Genomic DNA, 19,432 nt, shown 5'->3' with positions numbered 1-19,432 from the left:
GAAAGCAGCATGTGAAGAACTAACACTCAGACAGCGACAAGGACTTCATTTCTGTCATTCGAACGGGAATGTTGGAGAGGTTACAGTCGAACACGCCGGCATGGGACTACGAACGATCCATGTCTTCGAGCTTCCATTCGAAGTGCCACAAGAATTGGCGACAGACGCCCTGCGTCCTTACGGAATGATCGTGTCCCATGTGGCTGAAAAATGGGCGAGTTTCAAAACGTATCCTGTCTTCAGTGGCGTCCGACAAATACGGATCGAACTCGGAAAACACGTTCTGTCATACTTGTACACCGCTGGTTGTACACCGATTGTCGTCTACAATGGACAACCAAGGACGTGCTCTGGGTGTGGGAAGGAGGGACACGTCAGTTCTGAGTTTACTCAACGAAGGTTGTTACAGCTGCCACGGGATGATCACCCCTCCGACTGTGCTCCCCCTGACCTATTTCGCCGCATTACGCGATGACGTAGGCCGCGAGACAGAAACGTACAGACAGAGGCAGTACACCTGCAGCGAACACCGGGTAACAGGCGCCATTAAAACAAGGTCCGACTGGTTAATCTTTTACAATTCAAGATCACAGTATGGTAGATAACCGTTGCTAGTGAGCCGAAAAAAGACGTGATATACGCATTTCAAAAAAATGGTTCAAATGGCTCTGAGCACTATGGGACTTAACATCTGTGGTCATCAGTCCCCTAGAACTTAGAACTACTTAAACCTAACTAACCTAAGGACATCACACACATCCATGCCCGAGGCAGGATTCGAACCTGCGACCGTAGCGGTCACGCGGTTCCAGACTGAGGCGCCTAGAACCGCACGGCTACACCGGCCCGCTATACGCATTTCCCCTACTCCAAATGCAGCTGTTGAAAATAACGTTACGGTCGAAAGAGACTGCATCCTTGAACTATACGAACTGCAAAAATTTCGGTACTGTAGTACTGTGCTGAATAATCTATTGACAGAACTAAAATCAGTGTTCTAAATCTGTGGCGTCTTTAGTTACAGAGTCCATGATAAGCGTAAGCGTAAGCAGTGTTCCACTAGTAGGCCTGCTCACCACACAGTATTTTCGAAGAAAGTATTTCACGAGGCCGTTGGTGTTGCTCTTTTTATGATTCGTGACTCATATTATCCATATCGATCTCAGATTCTACCGTACGAAAAAATATTTACGAGGAACCTTGCCATCGGTGTCTCGTACAATTCAGTTTCTACCCACTTCGCAAACTTTTTCCAATTTCGATGACGACTCTTCCGAAATTTTTCTGCGTATATTGTTTTGGCTTTTAACACTACACCCTGCTGCACCATACATTAACAGCATGGCTGTAAGATCCTGTAACGATTAGTGAGTCAACTCCGACGTCCATCCATAAACTACAAACAGTGGTAAACTGCGCCATGGCCACACCGCTAGATGGACGCGTATTGTTGCTGCAGAAAGAGCCACCAACGTCGATGTGGCAGGAATCATCTCTTGTGGAACGCAAGTACTTCACAGGGACGTGGTTGACAGTCTTTGCTGCTTCAAGACGTCAAATCACCTAAAATATCCAGTTCAGTCCATTAGTTTCTTACGTCGAAAATACTAGATTTAAGACGCTCTGCTCTGTATCAGTTTTCACACCAAAGGTTTGGGACAGCTTTGTAGATATTTTTGACCGATGACGATACAAATGGGAGAGATGATCGTGGTTCCCAATTGTAAGTTCGAGATGGCGAACTCTGATCCTAAAACGACTGGAGCGAAAACGAAAAGCAAAAATATAAAAATTTTAAATCGAAAATAAAAAAAATATTAAATTTTCTGTTGGTATAAAAGCAAGTAGACAAAGGTTTGTAATAATTTTATTTCTCTGCAAAACTTGAACAATATACTGATTTCACAACAGTTCTTGAAAGTGCCATCCACCAGCTTTTATGAAGGCGTGACATCGACACACCAAGTTCTTGCACAATAGTGCGACCAACTTCCGTCGGGCACGCTGTTTTAATCTGCAAGGAAATTTCAAATTTGATTTATCGGATTGTTCGCATAACTTCCAGAGCAAGGAGAATTGTTGGCGATACCCTTCAATCTCCTCAAACTGTCGGTTTGCCGTACTCGAAATATCTGCTGATTCTGGGACCGGGCACTATGACTGGTCGCCAGGGCTGACAGACTGTACAGATCAACTTGAGAGAACGACGTTTCGCTGGACCGCCTGCAGCAGTCACGGGACGCCCTCTCTTCGGTGTCGCTTGCGGCCACTTCAGGTAAGGCACTTGGAGACGTCGATCATTCCGTCGTCCCTCACGAACAACCAGAGACCATGCTGACCTCTCATTCCGAGGCACGGCAACGAAAACAGCGATCGCCAAAACGCCGGAAGAAGCGCCGCCTCACGGTGGAGAACGACCAACCAGATCCAGCAGGCAATGCTGAGGCGTTTCGGGGTACACAGAAGACAGCCATGGATAAGAAGAACTGCCTACAGTGGATGCAAGGGTGGCCAGCGGGACGGCGAAACGACCTCCCGATGCTCCAGAATCAGCGGAGGAGTTCGATCGACGGCAACAGGCTACTAAGGAGGTTACGGTGCCTGCAACGCACGACAACGATGGGACGCTAAGGGACTGGTCGGCTACGAAAGTACAAGGACTGGTATGCAAATTTCCTAGGAACGGTTTTTCAAATGGTTCAAATGGCTCTAAGAATTATGGGACTTAACATCTGAGGTCATCACCCACATCCATGCCCGAGGCAGGATTCGAACCTGCGATCGTAGCAGCAGCGCGGTTCCAGACTGAAGCGCCTAGAACCGCTCGGCCACAGTGGCCGGCTGAACGGGTTTTGCGCACCCGCCGTATACTTGGGGTGTGTCGGGTGCGCGAAGATGAGCGGCGGTGCAGTCGTTGTGGAACCGACCAAGTAAAGTGATCAACTAAGGAAAGCTACGCGAGTATGCGACGCAGGAATGACAGCTAGCAATGGAATGTTTCTTTGAATTTTGTTTTGATATCTATAAATACTTTTTTAAGGGTGCCGGTGGTGGCCCCGCTTTGACTTTGTCTTTCTTTCATGCTGCATGCTAAGAAGGCAGCGAGGTTCCTCCCAGGACAGTTAAATGTATAAGGATGTATACTGCAGTTTTGTGAATAATAAAGATTTCTGTACCTCCTACCAGCCTTAATATATATATATATATATATATATATATATATATATATATATATATATATATATTATTATTATTATTATTATTATTCACGTTTGGGCCCTACTGGACCACTCGAAGTACAATCACGGGGCATTCAGTTATTTTCTTTTAGACTTTCTCTCTGCCCAAATTGTTTTCATTCTCTCGGAATGAGCTCTTTTCTTTTCATCAGACCATGTGGTTCCAGTTTTCTTTGGTTTTTCAGCTTGACCAACTACCCAGTCATGAATTTTTTGCCTAAATAATTTTCTGTCTTGAATTTCATCTTGTTTTATATCTGCCTCTTTCATGTCCTCTTTTATGGCAGCAATCCATTTTATTGTCTCAAATTTAGCTTTACTTCGATTTTCGTAGAATTCCACTACTTGTTTAGTTAGTCTGGTAGCATCCATTCTTTTAATATGCCCATAAAATTTTAATCTGCGTTTTTTCATATCCGAATATATGCTGGTGTATTGTTGAATTTCACTATTTGCTCTTAGCCTGTATGTTCCTTCTTCAGTATATTTTGGACCTAGAATTTTTCTGATTACTTTTCTTTCTCTTTTTTGGATTTCTTGAATGTTCTTTTTTCTGTTTAAAATTAGCGTTTCAGCCCCATAAAGGCACTCTGGTTTTATGACCGTGTTGTAATGTCTCAATTTAGAGTACCTCGAGAGACATTTTTTGTTGTAGATGTCTTTTGTAAGTCTAAAAGCTGTCTCCATCTTTTGACAACGAATTTCATTTCCAATTTTTTCTAGACCAGTCTCTGAGATTATTTCACCTAAATATTTGAATTGCGAAACTCTTTTGATTTTTCCATACTTAGTTTCCAAAAGTTTGGGTGCCAGTTTGTTGCTAGTCATATACTGTGTTTTTTCAAATGAGATTTGGAGGCCTACTCTTTCTGCTGTTTCTTTAAGAATTTCTATTTGTTTCTGAGCAATTTGGATGTCCTGCGTTAGAATAACCAAGTCGTCTGCAAAGGCCAAACAGTCTATTCGAATATTTGTTCGTCCTAATTTCACTGGTTGGTCAATTTTGAACTCCAATTTTCGTTCGCGCCACTCTTGTATTACTTTTTCTAGAACGCAGTTAAATAGCAACGGAGAGAGTCCATCACCTTGCCTCACGCCTGTTTTTATTTCAAAGGATTCTGAAATTTCTCCTCTGAACTTTACTTTTGATTTTGTACCAGTTAGCGTGTCTCTGATAATTGCCGTGGTTTTAGGATCCAGGCCTTGTTCTTTCACAATTTGGAAAAGAGATTCACGATCCACTGAGTCATAAGCCTTTCTAAAATCTACAATATATATATAGCGTAGAGCACTTGTACGCGAAAGGCAAAGGTTCCGAGTTCGAGTCTCGATCTGGCACACAGTTTTACTCTGCCAGGAAGTTTCATATCAGCACAGACTCCGCTGCATAGTGAAATTTTCATTCTGGAAGTCCTCACTTATTTCCCACATCACGCTGTTGTTCCACGTCATCCACGGAAAAACTGCAAACTTACACAAATGAGACACTGGAAATAGGCTCTTTAAAAGAAAAAAGATTTGGATCACGAAGAAATTATAACAATGGGACAGAGGTTGGTTGATGTCATGTACATGTACAGACAAACAAATGACTACAATTTCAGAAAGAAACTGCTTGCATGCAGCCCCAGAGGTGAACCAACACGTTACTGACCTGCTCAGTTTGTGAAGCTCTTTCTCTTCACTAAATCATCCATTTTTTCTAAAATTGTAATTATTTATTTGTCTGTACATGTACATCACACCTACAGATTTCCCCCACATTCGGGTAATTCCTCCCTGCTGCGTCTTTTTTTTTTTTTTGTCTTAGGGTATACGTACACCAACGACTAATCGAACAAGACATTAAAAAGGGCGGGCGGGTGCGCGCGGCCTTACCGAGCCTGACGTAGAGCAGGTACTGCATGGAGGCGCGCGCCTCGGTGTCGAGGATGGAGCCGCGCATGGCGACGGCCGAGATGAGCGCCTCGAGCAGCAGGCAGCCGGCCAGCAGCGCCACGTAGCCCAGCAGGTAGTGCCACAGCTGGCGCGCACACACCTCCTCCGTCGGCAGCTCCCACACCAGCAGCACCGCCACCAGGATCCCCGACCTGCCAACATAGGCGGATGGCCATCTCAGTCAGCAGGCGGTTCCTACAACAGCACACTTCCACCAGGATCTCAGGCATGTCAACAAAGACCAACGAGTCTGATGTCATCACAGCAGGTAGTGTCACATTGGTATATGACCTCCTCTGCGGGAATCTCTCCCACAACAGTTCACCCCAGTCGTGGACCTGTCAACAAAGAACGACGTAATTGGGTGTCGACATGTCAGCAGGTACTGCCACATTGGTCCATGACCTATGTATGACCTCCTCCACACGATTCTCTCCCACAACAGTAGGACTGCCACCAGGATGTCAGACCTGTCAACAAAGACCAAAACAAATGGATGGTCATTTCAATCAGTAGGTAGGGTCACAGTTGATCAATAACTTCCTTTGTCAACAACTCTTGCCCAAGCACCACTCTCACTAGGATCCCAAACCTTTAACAAGATCTACATCGTTGGATGGCTGTGCTGATGAATAAGTAGTGCCACAGTTGGTCGTCAATACCTTCATCAACAACGTTGCTACTACGATCACAAAATTACTAGCACAACCAACACTGTTGGATGGCCATCTCAGTCTGCAAGTAGTCATACAGTTAGTCCACTGCATTTACTGTTAGAGTCTTCCATGACTGTATGACTGCCACATAGAACCCAGACATGGCAACAAAACCCAACGGTTTTGACTGGCCATCTAAATCAGCACCTAAAGCCACAGTTGACTTCCTGTGTCAAAAACTCTCACACAAGCAGCATGATCATCAGGATCCCAAACTCTCAACGAGACCTCCACAGTGCATTGGGGGAGATACTGATCAACACATAGTGTCATAATTGGTCAGCAACACCTGCATCATCACTACCACTACTAAGATAATGAATCTTCCTGGAAACCCAACATGGTTGGATGGTCATCTCAGTCAACAAGTAGTGACACAGCTGGGATGTGACTTCTCCTTCTGGAACCTCCCAAATCAGTATTAGCTGGACGCGGTGACCGAGCCGTTCCAGGAGCTTCAGTTCGGAACCGCGCGACTACTACAGTCACAGGTTTGAATCCTACCTTGGGCATGGATGTATGTGATGTCCTTAGGTTAATTCGGTTTAAGTAGTTTTAAGTTCTAAAGGACTGATTACCTCAGATGTTAACTCCCATAGTGCTCAGAGCCATTTGAACCATTTTTGAAATCAGTACTACCACCAGCACTACTCTACACCTGCAACAAAATCCACTTGGTTCGGTAGTAAGGTAATGGCACAAACGACAAATGACTGCTCTTGTATCAGCATCTATTTCACCAGTAGCACCAGCACCATGGCCTCTTACTTGCCAATGAATCAAACAGTCTACATGTCTGTTATGGGATTACCACATCTCGCTACAGGTAGTTTAATAGTTGATGGAGGTACATTCCTCTGTCAGCTTCTTCCTCCACGAACAACAGGGAGGAAGACTTGTGGTTCAGCGTCCTCAACAGCTAAAAATGGTTCAAATGGCTCTGAGCACTATGGGACTTAACGTCTGAGGTCATCAGTCCCCTAGAACTTACAACTAATTAAACCGAACTAACCTAAGGACATCACACACATCCATACCCGAGGCAGGATTCGAACCTGCGACCGTAGCGGTCGCGCGGTTCCAGACTGTAGCGCCTAGAACCGCTCGGCAACTTCGGCCGGCCTCAACAGTGATGTCAGTAGAGACAGAGTACAAGCTGGCATACAGAAGCATATCAGCTGTGTCCGTTTTAAAGGAACCAGCCCAGTACTTGTCTTAACTAAATGAGAGAAACTATATTAAACCTAAATCTGGATGGAGAGAAAAGGATATGAAGCACAACCCTGTCCAAAGTCTTACCAATGCACCATCCCACTAAGCAGCAGTACCACATGGATCCTAAACCCATCATAGAATTTCCCTGTCTGTAACTTCATGTGGTGGAATGGCTATGTCTGTCAAAACGAAGCTCCGTAGATGGAGGGGCGTCTAGCACACCAGAACACCAAGAATTTTCCACAAAAGCTTCTCTGCCATCTTCCACTCTAGCAACACCAACACAACGATCCCAGACCTGTCAGAACTTTGACAATCTGAATATGCGAACTCTCGCAAACTCGTTTTGGTCAACAGGAAGCACCGCTACTCACGTGCTCGGCTGCTTTTTATGTATCTCCTGCACCTGTGATTCCCGTGATCATGACTGCACAGATGGTCGGTATACGCGTACGTTAGCATACCCATGTTCTTTGTCAAAATCACTCACACCAGTACCCTCAAGTCCAGAATCACATTCCTTTCTCACCATATAGTGCGTCAACTACGTTCCCTCAGGATGCCAGAACTGCTTACAATCCCACAGGATGTAGAGGCACGTTGAGGGATAGTCATGTTGACCTGTAAAAAGTACAAGAGCTACGGCATTCACAGTTGCTCTACGGCTATCTTCCAGGACATTAGCAGCACCACCAAAATAACAAACCTGGAAACAAAGTTCATAGTCCGTCTATGAACATCGTGAGATGTTCATGTCGCTCAAAACTGCTGGTGTGGACACATTCCACACCAGTAACACAATGATGAGAATCCCAGACCTGTCAATACTTCTATAGTCCGCGTGTGCACAATATGGGATGGCCATATTGCCAACAGAAAGTACCACCATGGGTGCATACACATATCCTTCGTGTGTGTGTGACACATGTCAACAACAGCATCACTAGGATACCATATCTTACAATGAGAAATATGCGGTCTGTGTATGGACGTGGACATATGGTTTTGTCAATAATCAGGTAAAAGACGGCGTTAGACTGCTATGACCATGCTCACAGCACGGTGTACTTGTGATGTCTCACCCCATAGAGGTGAGAATATACACTACTGGCCATTAAAATTGCTAACCAAAAAGAAAAGCAGATGATAAACGGGTATTCATTGGACAAATATATTATACTAGAACTGACGTGTGTACATTTTCACGCAATTTGGCTGCATAGACCATGAGAAATCAGTACCCAGAACAACCACCTCTGGCCGTAATAACGGCCTTGATACGCCTGGGCATTGAGTCAAACAGAGCTTGGATACCGTGTACAGGTGCAGCTGCTCATGCAGCTTGAACACGATACCACAGTTCATCAAGGGTAGTGACTGGCGTATTGTGACGAGCCAGTTGCTGGGCCACCATTGACCATACGTTTTCAATTGGTAGATCTGGTGAATGTGCTGGCCAGGGCAGCAGTCGAACCTTTTCTGTATCCAGAAAGGCCCGTACAGGACGTGCAACATGCGGTTGTGCATTATCCTGCTGAAATGTAGGACTTCGCAGGGACCGAATAAAGGGTAGAGCCACGGGTCGTAAAACATCTGAAATGTAACGTCCACTGTTCAAAGTGCCGTCAATGCGAACAAGAGGTGACCGAGACGTGTAACCAATGGCACCCGATACAATCAGACCATCATGATGCTGTAAACAGAAGCTGGATTCATCCGAAAAAATGTCGTTTTGCCATTCGTGCACCCATGTCCGTCGTTGAGTACACCATCGCAGGCGCTCCTGTCTGTGATGCAGCGTCAAGGGTAACTGCAGCCATGTTCTCCGAGCTGATAGTCCATGCTGCTGCAAACTTCGTCGCACTGTTCGTGCAGATGTTTGTTGTCTTGCAAACGTCCCCATCTGTTGACTCAGAGATCGAGACGTGCTTCAACGATTCGTTACAGCCATGCGGATAAGATGCCTGTCATCTCGACTGCTAGTGATACGAGGCCGTTGGGATCCAGCACGGCGTTCCGGATTATCCTCCTGAACCCACCGATTCCATATTCTGCTAACAGTCATCGGATCTCGACTAACGCGAGCAGCAATGTCGCGATACGATAAACCGCAATCGCGATAGGCTACAATCCGACCTTTATCAAAGCCGGAAACGTGATGGTACGCATTTCTCCTCCTTACACGAGGCATCACAACAACGTTTCACCAGGCATCGCCGGTCAACTGCTGTTTGTGTATAAGAAATCGGTTGGAAACTTCCCTCATGTCAGCACATTGTAGGTGTCGCCACCCGGCGCCAACCTTGTGTGAATGCTCTGAAAAGATAATCATTTGCATATCAGAGCATCTTCTTCCTGTCGGTCAAATTTCGCGTCTGTAGCACATCTTCGTGGTGTAGCATTTTTAATGGCCAGTAGTGTATTTGATTCGGAGTGAGTGGAAGCACTCTTACGTGGCATTAGGCAGACCACTTCATCTGGCTACTGTGTCCGGTGCTCGCCTCGCCTCATTCTGTGCTTACGTTTCTGTTGGTAGCTTATCATTAATATATGAAGTTGCTATCCACGAAACTGCAGCAGTGGCGGAATCGGCTTTGTGCCTATGATAAGCTGGAAATTAAAGCAATGCAGAGACGCACACGTACATTCATCAACTACAATTTGATAAAAATGAATCATCCTATTGTGCCTTATAGTTCAAAATGCTCAGCCAACTCTGTCACCAAACGGAAACACGAAAAATAAGAAAATTGTTGACAATCAGAATGTACGGTTTTGTCACTGTTGCAGATGAACGTACGAAATCCAAATATAAATAATGTTAATACCTGCTGTCAGCGTCTTTTTGTCACCTCTAAAACACAATTCCAGCAGAATCTCTGTTTTTCGCTTCTCTTTCGGTGTTCATCAAAATACGGCGCTGTTCCATGCCAAATCATTCAAGAGCTAAACGAACTCCTGTCATTTTTACAGAGCATTACATGTGCCCACATTTGGGAGGACGACGGTTCAATCCCGCGTCCGGCCATCGTGATTTAGGTTTCCCGTGATATCCCCAAATCGCTCCAGGCAAATGCCGGGATGGTTCCTTTAAAAGGGCACGGCCTACTCCTTCCCCATACTTCCCTAATCCGATGAGACCGATGACCTCGCTGTTTTGTCTCTTGCCCCAAAGAACCCAACCTGTTCCCAAAAGCTTGAAAAATAGTACTTTTTATCAAATTTAAAACTTTATCTTCGAATGTTTTTCGACTAAGGAGATTAAAAGACTTCTCGTCTATTAAACAGACTTTGTCAGTTATAATCGTGTACATAGCACAGTTTGCTCATTACGTTTTTCTGGAAGTAACAGAAACAGAAGTGATAATAAACGAATAATTTGAATCGTCACATTAGGTTTATTACAAGTTGAAATGAGAAACTGTACTTGGTGCTCAGCAAGCTGAGACGCAATGACCCACATTTAACATTATTTCTTCCACTGATAAACTGGCAAAATTATCGCTCATTCGTAACCGATATTATGCATCGTATTACTTAATAGAAAAGTGCTTGTGAGATTCATTAAACAAGACTTTACGACAAAACACCCAACATACTATTGTGCAAAGTTATCAACTTTTTTTTACATCTTTAACTTGATTCTTCACTCGTGAGAGCTGCACGGACTATTTTAGAATCTTCTATAATACCAGCTGCCCGTGGATGATGGCAACAGTGGAACAGAGGGACCTAAGTTTGCAAAGGAATTTTAAGAACGTGACGTCCAGCAGCTAGTAAACATTTGAGTAACTTCATAATTCTCTACCATGAGATGTCGATAAAGATTTCTTTGTTATACAATCAGTTTCGGTCTCCAGACCATTATCAGATAGTGGAACTCGGGGCAGAACGGGATAGCGGGGCACAATGGGATACTGATCTTCTCTAGACTGTACAGTGTCGCAACCTGTTGTATGGGCATGTAACTACTACTCCGAATGGAAGGGAAGTGAGGGCAGCCATTCTGGTTTAGTTTGAAGTGCGAGATCTAAGTGAATTGTTGTCCGTCACGTTACCGCTTGCGTTGTTCTAACGTTTGGTGAATTTCATCGCCAGGTAAGCTGTTCATTGTATACCCTAAAATGACACATTCCCTTAAAATGCATGGCATTTGTTATACGTTAGTTATTTAATGCGTTTAAATACGTCAGTTATTACACTCCATAAAAGTCGTTAAACTCAAAAGTGCTCTTGGGGCGGAACGGAACGGGGCAGAATGGGACAGTCATTCCAATCCCATTAGTCCGTCAAAATACTCGACGGACTACAAGACGAAAGGGAAAAACCGTCGTATTAACAGATTCTCTTTATAAGAAGGAACTGAAGAACGCTGTCGCACGTAAAGTAGGCCTACAGAAAGTAGGAGGGTGCACAAATATGAACAGTGTCAGGACAGAGACGTTAGGTGCAATGCAACTTAAGGCAAAAATATCGAACTGTACACCCAAAGAAACGAAAACAGAGGACATCAAAGACTTTAAGAAAAATAAAAGGAAGAAGATGATGGAGAAGAGGGAACCAGAGAGAGAGGATGCTGAGTGTCTCTACTGTGGGGACTTCTACCCCGTTTCTAATGAGGGCTGGGTCGCATGCCAAAGTGGGCACGGACAGTGAAGATGAAGAGGAAATACTGATTTGTGACTATTGTCGAAAGTGCTGGTAGTTGGTGGTTTGGTGGTTATTAAGCATTGTACATTTTTTGAATGACATTAAAATATTTTCCTATTTTGAAGAATGACTTTTTAATTGTTTAAATTACACATTCCTGTCTGAATTGCCTGTTATACAACATTTTGTCATAGTTTAATACGATATCCGTAATTCAAATTCAATGTTTATGCAATAATTTAACAAAAAATACCCTTATCCCATTCTGCCCCGTGGGTGAGGCGGAACGGGAAATATGGAAGGTTTTCTTCGAAAAATTGTAAAAAATGCAAAACGTATTGCTTTAAGTGATTTTAAAATAAGGTACATTAGGTTACACTACAAGGTGTTTTTTTATCACTTTAAGAAGTGTTTCCTTGTGTTCTCTTATTTTATAGAAATTGTTAAACGTTAAGTATCCCGTTCCGCCCCGAGTTCCTCTATCATAAAATGCAAAAAAAAAAAAAAAAAAAAAAAAAAAAAAAAAAAAAAAAAAAAAAAAAGGGTCAAATGGCTCTGAGCACTATGGGACTTAACATCTTAGGTCATCAGTCCGCTAGAACTTAGAACTACTTAAACCTAACTAACCTAAGGACATCACGCACATCCATGCCCGAGACAGGATTCGAACCGGCGACCGTAGCAGTCCCGCGGTTCCTGACTGCAGCGCCTAGAATCGCACGGCCACCGCGGCCGGCCATAAAATGCACTCTAACACAAGAAAAGACGACGCACCATGAACGAATTATCCAAATGGGACATAAATTGGTAGATGTGATGTACATGTACAGACAAACAAATGATTACAGTTTCAGAAAAATTGCATGATTTATTCAAGACAAAGAAGTTCACAAACTGAGCAAGTGAACGACGCACTGGTGCACCTGTGACCCTTATGCAAGCAATTGCTAGGCCTGGCAGTGATCAATCGTGTTTTTTGATGTCCTCCTGAGGGACATTGTGCCAGATTCTGTCCAAAAGGCGCGTTAGACCGTCAGAATCTCGAGATGGTTGTAGAATTCTGCCCAAAATACTCCAAATGTTCTCAATCTTGAGGAAATCTGGGGTAGTTACTGGACAAGGTAGGGTTTAGCAAGCAGGAAGACAACCAGTAGAAATTCTCACTTGTGTGTGTAATGGGGGGAGGGGGGGCATTATCTTGCTGAAATGTAAGCCCAAAATGGCTTGGCATGAAGGGCAACAAAATGGGGTGTAGAATATCGTCGACGTACCGATATACAGGGGACGACAGTCATGTTGGTATCCCATCGCTGTCCAGGGCGTCTCCAGACAGGTCTTCACTGGCCATCTGGCCTCAATTCGACGATACTCCAGCCAGTGAGATTCCAGGCCGAAGATGTGTCTGGAGATCCCTCAGTCAGTGGTGGGATACCAATGTGAATGCCGCCCGCCACACGGCACGACAGCAAGAAACGATTGTCTTTTCACAGCAGGACCCCTACGGTATTCCGTGGACCGAAACTGGATACAGAACAAACAAATATTTATCACCAGCTCTTGGGGTAATGAATCATGACGTTACCCAAATATTTAAGAGGTATGGGACACAACGATCTTAAAATGCAAGACATAACGACATCCTGGGTTCAGTGTCTCGGGTAACGAGGTGCTATTTACAAATGCTCTCTGGTTCATTCCATATATGAAGATTTCAAGAAAGCTTATGACGTCATTCCTCACAAGCGGCTTCTAATGAATCTGTGTGCCTGTGGAGCATCGTCTCAGCTCTGCGACTTGATCAGTGAATGTCGCAGTTCGCAGTGATTGGTGTGAGACCATCGAATGAGAACTGATATCTACGATTCACCAATGAAGTGTTGGAGGACCTCTGCCGTTCATAGTCTACAGGGTGTTACAAAAAGGTACGGGCAAACTTTCAGGAAACATTCCTCACACACAAAGAAAGAAAATATGTTATGTGGACATGTGTCCGGAAACGCTTAATTTCCATGTTAGAGCTCGTTTTAGTTTCGTCAGTATGTACTGTACTTCCTCGATTCACCATCAGTTGGCCCAATTGAAGGAAGTTAATGTTGACTTCGGTGTTTGTGTTGACATGCGACTCAATGCTCTACAGCACTAGCATCAAGCACATCAGTACGTAGCATCAACAGGTTAGTGTTCATCACGAACGTGGTTTTGCAGTCAGTGCCATGTTTACAGATGCGGAGTTGGCAGATGCCCATTTGATGTATGGTTTAGCACGGGGCAATAGCCGTGGCGCAGTACGTTTGTATCGAGACAGCTTCCAGAACGACGGTGTCCCGACAGGAAGACGTTCGAAGCAATTGATCGGCGTCTTAGGGAGCACGGAACATTCCAGCCTATGACTCGCGACTGGGGAAGACCTAGAACGACGAGGACACCTACAATGGACGAGGCAATTCTTCGTGCAGTTGACGATAACCCTAATGTCAGCGTCAGAGAAGTTGCTGCTGTACAAGGTAACGTTGACCACGTCACTGCATGGAGAGTGCTACGGGAGAACCAGTTGTTTCCGTACCAAGTACAGTGTGTGCAGGCACTATCAGCAGCTTGTTGGCCTCCACGGGTACACTTCTGCGAATGGTTCATCCAACAATGTGTCAATCCTCATTTCAGTGCAAATGTTCTCTTTACGGATGAGGCTTCATTCCAACGTGATCAAATTGTAAATTTTCACAATCAACATGTGTGGGCTGACGAGAATCCGCACGCAATTGTGCAATCACGTCATCAACTGAGATTTTCTGTGAACGTTTGGGCACGCATTGTTGGTGATGTCTTGAGTGGGCCCCATGTTCTTCCACCTACGCTCAATGGAGCACGTTATCATAATTTCGTACGGGATTATCTATCTGTGCTGCTAGAGCATGTGCCTTTACAGGTGCGACACAACATGTGGTTCATGCACGATGGAGCTCCTGCACATTTCAGTCGAAGTGTTCGTACGCTTCTCAACAACAGATTCGGTGACCGATGGATTGGTAGAGGCTGACTAATTCCATGGCCTCCACGCTCTCCTGACCTCAACCCTCTCGACATTCATTTATGGGGGCATTTGAAAGGTCTGCGCAACCCCGGTACCAAATGTAGAGACTCTTCGTGCTCGTATTGTGGACGGCTGTGATACAATACGCCATTCTCCAGGGCTGCATCAGCGCATCAGGGATTCCATGCGACGGAGGGTGGATGCATGTATTCTCGCTAACGGAGGACATTTTGAACATTTCCTGTAACGAAGTGTTTGAAGTCGCGCTGGTACGTTCTGTTGCTGTGTGTTTCCATTCCATGATTAATGTGATTTGAAGAGAAGTAATAAAATGAGCTCTAACATGGAAAGTAAGCGTTTCCGGACACATGTCCACATAACATATTTCCTTTCTTTGTGTGTGAGGAATGTTTCCTGAAAGTTTGGCCGTACCTTTTTGTAATACCCTGTATATAAACGACTTAGGAGAGAATCTGAGCGGCCCTCTTATACTGTTTGCAGATGGTGCTGTCCTTTTATAGGGAATAGGTAAGTCTTGAAAGTTGGCTACACTGAGTCGCAGCGCCAGAGATTGCGCCAAAGACTATTATTCCGCCGCCTCCACTGGGGCAGTGGTAGTTCAGAGGTTGCCGTGGGCAGTGCTTGTTGAGAGGATGTCGATAGCAGTACTAGTTGAGTGCATGTCGTGTGCAGTTGTTCTGTTGGGCGAAATAGCAGATGCTGTTCGATTGGGGATGTTGTAATGATCACAGTGTTTTTTTCGTCAATATATATGAAGTTAACAAAAAATTTTTTATTTCAAATTTCCTAAATAGCAATGCCTCTTGGTCACAGGTTCAGTCAAGAAAGCATCTCGCTTGTGTTCATGTATTAGACTGTAATTCTGGTTTCTATGTGCAATTATAGCATTTCTGGTTTTTAATTACTTCATTGTAAATGGTGTTTAAAATATCTTATCGTATTGAGGAAGAACCGTGCCAGATGTGTACGTTGAATCACACTTCCACACACAGAACAGTTACACTTTTGCTTTGTTGCTTCGTAGGTTTCATAGTTGCTGGGGACTTAATTAATCAATTGTGTTAACGCCAGTTTCCTTTCATTCTTTATTGTTATTCTTTGCAGTCAGATTGCGTATTAATACCACTCAGGGCCAACCGGTTACGAGACTTCATAACCGGACATACAGCTACTACTAAAATTATTTGCATTTTATTTAATTAAGCCCCCATGCAGTCTTTGCAGCGGAACTTCCGCAGCGACGTCGAAACAACTCGGCAACATGTGGGCTGGCATTATTCAGCAACAAGATGGCGCTGTTTCGGCTATACTGAAGAAGTTTGGCTGGGAAACCCTTACACATCATCCATTCAGTTCCGATCTCTACCAATGAGATTTCCTTATCTTTAGAGCTCTGAATAACGACATACTTTGCCGTCAATTTGTTTAGGACGAAGAGCTGCATGCTTGGGTAGAATCAGGGTACCGTAGCCAAACACAAACGTTTTTTCATGAAGGCACGACCGGCTTGTCTCATAGTGGGATATATGTATTAACAGTCACGGCGATTTATTTTGAAAGAATTAACAATGTACTTAGCTTTTTTTTATTTTGTTCCATTATCATTTCACTGTCCTTGTACAAACACCTAAGTTACAATCATCAGATACAAAATTTTGTGGAGAAGGCGAAACAAAGACCACGTTTCACTTTCAGAACACTTGGAAGACGCAATAAACCTTCTGAAGATTTATTATCTAAATCTAGTCTACGCTCGTCCGTCCTCTGCTTTTCCTGTGCGGTATTGAAGCCAAGACACGATCACGGAGGATATCGAGAATCTTCAAACAGTGACAGCTAGTTTTGTCTCATCTCAATACAGGGAAGAGATACGCAAGTTGGGATGGCGATCATGGAAACAAAGTCGCGGCCAGATCTTGTCAAGAAATTTCAATCACCAATCTTCCCCTGTGAATGCCAAAATATTTTGTTAACTCCTACCTACGTAGGGAGGAACGACGATAGTAATGAAATAAGAGGAAGCACAGTTCCCACGGTAAGATTTGTGTGTTCATTTTTGCCACACGCTGTTCGAGAGTTGAACCGTCGTGAAATATTCTGAAAATGGTCCCGAGCCCTCTACCAAGCACTTAACTATGAATCGGAGAGCAGTTATGTAGATGTAGATATAGATGGAGATGTACATTCAGGCATCTATCACTGGCACACACCCTTTTTCTATCTTATGTAAAAAAAAAAAGTTGTCCATGCGGTATGCTGGTACGTTCTCTTGCCATATGCTCGCGGTTAACGTACTACGAAGCTCTGAAGTAAATGAGTTCTGCAAGTAACATGAAAATGAAGCGCTTCCAAGCCCATGTGCACACGACGCATTTTCTTTTTACTATCTCTTTAATTTTCAGTCTTCGTTGCGTTCACATATGAGGTAATAGCAGCTGGTGTCGAAGATATCTGTTCATTTTCAATCTACGACTTGATATCCCACTATCTTGGTGGGTAGTGCCCCTACACTGTTTCAGAGGAAACGGTAAGCGTTCAAAAAACCGGATGAACGACTGCAAGCGAACACCTATCCGTAAAGGCATGTCGAAACGAAAAGGAAACGCGAAGCCAAAAGGATCGCCAATAGCGTGCGGAGAAAACCTGAATCGCAAACGAAGAGAATAACCAAGGAAAATCTTGCAGAACAGTAACGTCGGCGACCAGAAAGCTGCGAATACGTGAACACAACTAGCAGAGCGGCGCACGCTCACTTTGCCCCTTGGCCGCGCCACGAGAGGGTGCTGTCGACGAGCATAGCGTCCGCGAAGGCCGTTAAACCAAACAAGTTCGGACGGACAACGCCGGCACCTTCCTCTCGGTTCCGTTGTCTGAATCCGGAGACGATATTAAAGCGTTACAAGCACATCATTCGTGAAAATGTAGAATACAATACCAAGCGCAGAAGTATGAACCCGGAATTTCCCTGTAGATGGTGCTACCAGTCGGTGTAGAACCCATGAGACCGCGTCTGCAGCACCATCTGCTTCCTGTAACGGCTGAAACGAATGTCAACACACAGTAACCCTCGTTCCATACATTAGTATACTTTTTAAATCCGTAAACGTGTCGAATTTTCTACCTACGAACTACGATTTCGGACAGCACTGGTTTTCTGTTATCATTTGAAGAAAACTGCTGCAGAATCGCAAGGAATGCTTGTCGAAGCTTTCGGCTAACATTCTCTTGGCAAATCACATTGTTTCGAGCGGTTCCAAAAATTCAAAAGTAGTGATGTCGTGAGAAACGACGAGCGCGGGAAACCATCTAAAAAGTTCTAAGACAAGGAATTGACGGCCTTATTGGATGAAGATAACAACTCGCGAAACAATTGAATGTGACGAGAAAGCCGCTGCTCTTCGATTGAAAACTATGGGAAATTACAATGACATTAACACCCCTAGATGCATACAGGCGTTGATATAAGTCAACGGGGATAGTTGAAAATGTGTGTCGCGACCGGGATTCGAACCCGGGATCTCCTGCTTACATGGCAGACGCTCTATCCATCTTTTTTTTTAACTCATTTTGTTCTATATTGTTTGTTGAATTTGTTAGTGGCGGGCGTCCGATGAAGCTCGTTCAGATCGTTCGTAGATCCGTTCACTCAGTTTTTTTTTTTTTTATTACAGAGGGTAGCTAAACCCTCTGACCAAACACGCTGAGCTACCGTGCCGGCCTCCATCTGAGCCACCGAGGACACAGAAGATAGTGCGACTGCAGGGACTTATCTCTGGCACGTCTCCCGTGAGACCCACATTCCAAACTTACTGTCCCGCACTATATTAATAGTGCCCCTCCCCATTATACTCATTACTCGCGGCTTTTTGCCGATTCCCGTACGAGTTCGGGCACTGTGCATCCGCACAGAAGAAGATGGTCAAATAGCCGGTGAGCCTTATACACTCCTGGAAATTGAAATAAGAACACCGTGAATTCATTGTCCCAGGAAGGGGAAACTTTATTGACACATTCCTGGGGTCAGATACATCACATGATCACACTGACAGAACCACAGGCACATAGACACAGGCAACAGAGCATACACAATGTCGGCACTAGTACAGTGTATATCCACCTTTCACAGCAATGCAGGCTGCTATTCTCCCATGGAGACGATCGTAGAGATGCTGGATGTAGTCCTGTGGAACGGCTTGCCATGCCATTTCCACCTGGCGCCTCAGTTGGACCAGCGTTCGTGCTGGACGTGCAGACCGCGTGAGACGACGCTTCATCCAGTCCCAAACATGCTCAATGGGGGACAGATCCGGAGATCTTGCTGGCCAGGGTAGTTGACTTACACCTTCTAGAGCACGTTGGGTGGCACGGGATACATGCGGACGTGCATTGTCCTGTTGGAACAGCAAGTTCCCTTGCCGGTCTAGGAATGGTAGAACGATGGGTTCGATGACGGTTTGGATGTACCGTGCACTATTCAGTGTCCCCTCGACGATCACCAGTGGTGTACGGCCAGTTTAGGAGATCGCTCCCCACACCATGATGCCGGGTGTTGGCCCTGTGTGCCTCGGTCGTATGCAGTCCTGATTGTGGCGCTCACCTGCACGGCGCCAAACACGCATACG

At 44.7% G+C, this 19,432-nt stretch overlaps 1 protein-coding gene across 1 annotated transcript in view; it reads right to left on the bottom strand.

Moving 5' to 3' along the window:
* LOC124712461 (diacylglycerol lipase-alpha) overlaps positions 1–17,607 on the bottom strand; it is a 402,074-nt gene extending 384,467 nt beyond the window's left edge. Inside the window, exons 1-2 of the mRNA XM_047242757.1 lie at positions 17,564–17,607; positions 5,118–5,329 (exon numbers count right to left, since the gene is read on the bottom strand). Of these exons, the coding sequence (XP_047098713.1) occupies positions 5,118–5,329; positions 17,564–17,607 (256 nt within the window). The remainder of the gene's footprint in view (positions 1–5,117; positions 5,330–17,563) is intronic.
* Positions 17,608–19,432: the final 1,825 nt, after the last annotated feature.

Source organism: Schistocerca piceifrons, chromosome 8, assembly GCF_021461385.2.
Source record: "Schistocerca piceifrons isolate TAMUIC-IGC-003096 chromosome 8, iqSchPice1.1, whole genome shotgun sequence".
NCBI classification, from domain to species: Eukaryota; Metazoa; Arthropoda; class Insecta; order Orthoptera; family Acrididae; genus Schistocerca; species Schistocerca piceifrons.
Note: the sequence above shows the minus strand (reverse complement) of the source record. Positions and strands in the feature narration are given on the sequence as shown.